The sequence below is a fragment of the Tupaia chinensis genome, unplaced genomic scaffold (assembly GCF_000334495.1).
Source record: "Tupaia chinensis unplaced genomic scaffold, TupChi_1.0 Scaffold000049_1, whole genome shotgun sequence".
Classification (NCBI taxonomy): Eukaryota; Metazoa; Chordata; class Mammalia; order Scandentia; family Tupaiidae; genus Tupaia; species Tupaia belangeri.
The window spans coordinates 919313-923084 of record NW_006159507.1 but is presented as its reverse complement, the minus strand read 5'-3'; the positions used below and the strand labels follow the sequence as shown (position 1 = coordinate 923084).

Sequence of the window (3772 nt, the reverse complement as noted above, 5' to 3'; positions counted from 1 at the left end):
GTGGACAGAAAATGGAAAAAGTGATATGAAAAATAGCAACCAAAATAAAGAAAAGGGTACAGTTAAGGTATCTAAACAAAATTCAACATTATTTTAGCTTATTAAAATATTTTACACTAGGACCAGCAGATGGCATTGTGTGTACCAAAGGCCTAGGGAAAAAGACAGCTTTACCCTCCTGGAGTTACTCAGCTGCTCCTTACAGGAGATAAAACCAAAAATCATAGGATCTACTGGAGTTTAGGTTCTCTTCTCAGGGCAACATCTCTCTCACAGATCAGAAGAGGTGTAGGAAGTTTAGATAAAATGCTGTAATTAATTTGACAATTTACCTTAACCTTTGATTTAACTTAACAAGACAAACAAAAAAGGCCTGATTGCTTGTGGTCTAAATACCTGAGTCACTATGGTAATCCTGAAGGCTGGGAATTTAGGTTCCACTGAAAGGCAAGATCTGGAAAAGCCCAGGTCAGAGCCTCTGCCTAAAAACAACAAAACCCTAAATGTTTCTAATGTGGGAGCCTTGGGCACTGGACAACGCCCGTAACTGACATCTTCCGTTCCCCACTAGGGTCTGTCCCCAATATAAAGGAGTTGGCTACTGGAAATAGGAATGCCCCAAGCTCTGGAAAACAAACAAACAAACACAAAACAAAACAACAAGAAAACAACGTCTTTTTTTTTTTTCTGCTTGTAAATTAATGCCCATTTATGTTCACATCCTTTCATCATTGAGACATTTATATACATATGCAGACTCTGCTCCTTAACAAAAGGGAAACTAAAAAACTCAAGGATATTTTTGCACTTAAAAGGAAAAATAAAACCAAATAATATCAGGTGCCTTGAGAGAAAGCACTCTTTATAAGGTCTTGGTTTTCCACAGTTTTCTCTGTGACAGCAGCTTCCATCTCTGATGAAATAGAGTCATGGCATCAAATGGCACAAAATGTAATGGACACACAGGACTGTCAAGTGTAATAAACCAAATATTTACATTAAGCACAATACAGCAATTTATTTAGATGCTTAAAATGAATACAAAGGGAAATAAAGATCACAAAATTATACATACTACAACAGTGTGTCATATATTAGATGGTATAAATGAATACACCAGGGTGGTGTTTAACTAAAGATAAAACTAAATATCCAAAATGCAGCAGTCATTAGTTTGCTGCTTCAACACAACACACTTTTATACAGATCTAAAAGGTGTCAAAATTAGTAGCTGCAAAGTCAATTCTTGCATGTGATTTTAGCTTAAAAGATTTCAGAAAACAGATCTGAAATACATTTTCGTTTTTGACAGCTGTAATGTTGAGGATATTCAGAACAAGAAAAATTCTATAATACAAGAGAGTCCAGATATATATCTTATGTGGCTGGCCTCTGTTGCAAGATTGTACAAGGTTATGTGCAAAAACTAAGTCTGTCCAAAAGTCCATACTAGAGCAGTTTCAAGCTTTTGCTAGATAAACTAGATATAGCATTTATTACACAGCAAGGGCAACACTAAAATAAGAAACAAATCTATGATGAGCACACAATAACAATATCATAAGCATCACTTGAATAGGTCTAAAAGACTGTACAAATATACATTTCAACTATTCAGAATGAATACATGAAAAAAAAATCAATTTTTCCAAAGTCTACTATACACATTAGACTGGTAGCTTGTATGTTGGCCCTATACTACCGTGTGAACCAGAATAACGCTTCTCAAGGACATCCAATCATTTTACAGAGGGAAGGTTGAGAAGGCAGATAAAGTAAACCTCTGCTTTTCCTTGTGTGCGTTCGTGAGCCACCAGCTTATTGGTTTTTCACATTTAGTTACTGTGTCTGTCAGAGAAGATTCAGAAGCAAGATCAATCAATCATGTGTCATAGACTTAGAAATAACCACTGGGACTGCAGTGGCCATGTATCCCCACAGCCCACTAACCAGTACTCATGAGGCAGCACCAGTGAGAAGACAGCTGTGCAGTCACAATGGAAGGAGAACAGAGCTCCAGGCTGTAGCATGTCACTGATGCTGGGACACCTGGCACCTAGGCCTGTTGGCTGCTCAGTTTCACTCCGGTCAAGCTGCCATGCATCGGCTCAGCTACCCCATCAGCCATGCTGTCAAACTGCTCCCCATCCTCACTGTCAATTGTGCTATTCTGCCACTCAATCTGGGGGTTAGATAAGCGCTCATCATTCTCAGATGTGTTTTTCCACTGTGACTGGTCCTTAGACCAAAACCCTTCAACTTTTCCATAGGAACTATTCTTCCACTTCAACTGCTCTCTGTCACCTGGCATGGTAGCCTTTTTTTTGGCAGCTGGCTTACTGCTCCTTCCATCTTCACTCTGGGAAGACTCGTCAGACCAGGTTCCTGGTTTCATTTCACATGTATTATCCTCAAAGTCTGAACCTTGCTGGGAACCAGGCCCGCTCTCAGATGGAGAGGCTCCATCTTTCCACTCAACATCATCATCTTGGTCAACCTCACTATCAGAAGCATCATGCATTAGTTTGGCTGGTTCCTCAGTCAAATGAAGAGTTCCGTATTTTGAACCATCCTCCTCTTTTTGGTCTTGCTTCTCTTCAGATTCTAAAGCATCCTCAGGAATCACCTTTGATACATGTTCCTCCAGGTTATCATTAGGGATTTTAGGCTCTACTTCAAACACAGGGTCAAAAGGGCTGCCACTGCCATTGGATTCTTCTTCTAAATTTTCAAAACTGTCTGAGGAGCTGTCATCTTCCTTCCCAAGACTGAGCTTTTTGTCAGCAGTCTTACTAGCGTTGACTCTAGAATCCTTTTCATCATGATTTTCAAACAGCCATTCGGCATCAAAATCCATCTCATGCTTGACTTTATTCAATTCTTTCATGTTAAAGCCCAGTAACACACCAGGCTTGTACTTTTCACAATCACGGACACACTTCTTCCTTTTGTTACTAAAATGGGAAGCAATGTCACTCTTCCACAACCATAAACTGGCCGCTAGTTTCTCAATTTCTCTCCTGGTAGGATAGGGCTGTTTATTGAAATACTTTGTTAGAAAGCTTTTCCTGGCTTCATAGGAATCATCTTCATGACCCTTGGGGTCTAAAGCTAAAACAACAGGCTCTTCGGGTTTCTCTTCAAAGCAGCTGGGTGAATCGCTATCATCATCTAGCTTTCGCTTTTTCAGCAAGGGAAATTCCATTTGCTCATAAGTGCGCTTCACTGGTGCCAGACCTGGAGATTGATTAAGCCGAGACGGTGCAGTTGTCTTATCCTGGCCATTTTGGGTCTTTCCAACACCCCGGCAGTGAACAAGATGCAGAGTGATAGTTGAGGCGGTCATGTTGCTGGTATACACACCGAGGCAATGGATACACTTGTAGGTGAGCTTTTTCTCAACTGGATGAACAGTCTGAATAACTTGGTGCCTCTCTCGTAAGTGATGTGCAAGTGCATCAGATATAGGTCCTTTCAGGATTGAGAAACAAAGAGGACAAAGGGTTTTCCCAACATCTTTTTTATAGGGCACTGCAGCTTGAGGTGAACTTTTAACAGGGATATCTGCCTTTTCCTGAACTTTTGGCTGTGGCTTTGGAGGAGGTGGAGGATTATTTTGGGCATGATAAGCAACAGATTCAGCTGGGGCATCCCTCAGGTTGTACGTAGTTACCAGGAGATGGATGTTGGTGTGACTACCCTGCTGCAATGTCAAATCAAAACTCAAAGTCGAATCTGTTTTAGGTCCCATCTCTTCATCAATGTGAACCAT

General features: G+C 40.6%; 1 protein-coding gene across 1 annotated transcript; it reads right to left on the bottom strand.

Annotated features, from left to right (window-relative positions):
* Positions 1–992: 992 nt before the first annotated feature.
* On the bottom strand, positions 993–3772 carry LOC102481194 (activity-dependent neuroprotector homeobox protein). Its single transcript, XM_006141266.3, has one exon. It carries the CDS (start codon positions 3770–3772, stop codon positions 2057–2059), a length of 1716 nt encoding a protein of 571 aa, XP_006141328.1. The 3' UTR covers positions 993–2056.

Coding starts and splice junctions, on each gene's coding strand:
- LOC102481194 (XM_006141266.3), bottom strand. CDS start 3,772: ATGGTTCACATTGATGAAGAGATGGGACCTAAAACAGATTCGACTTTG.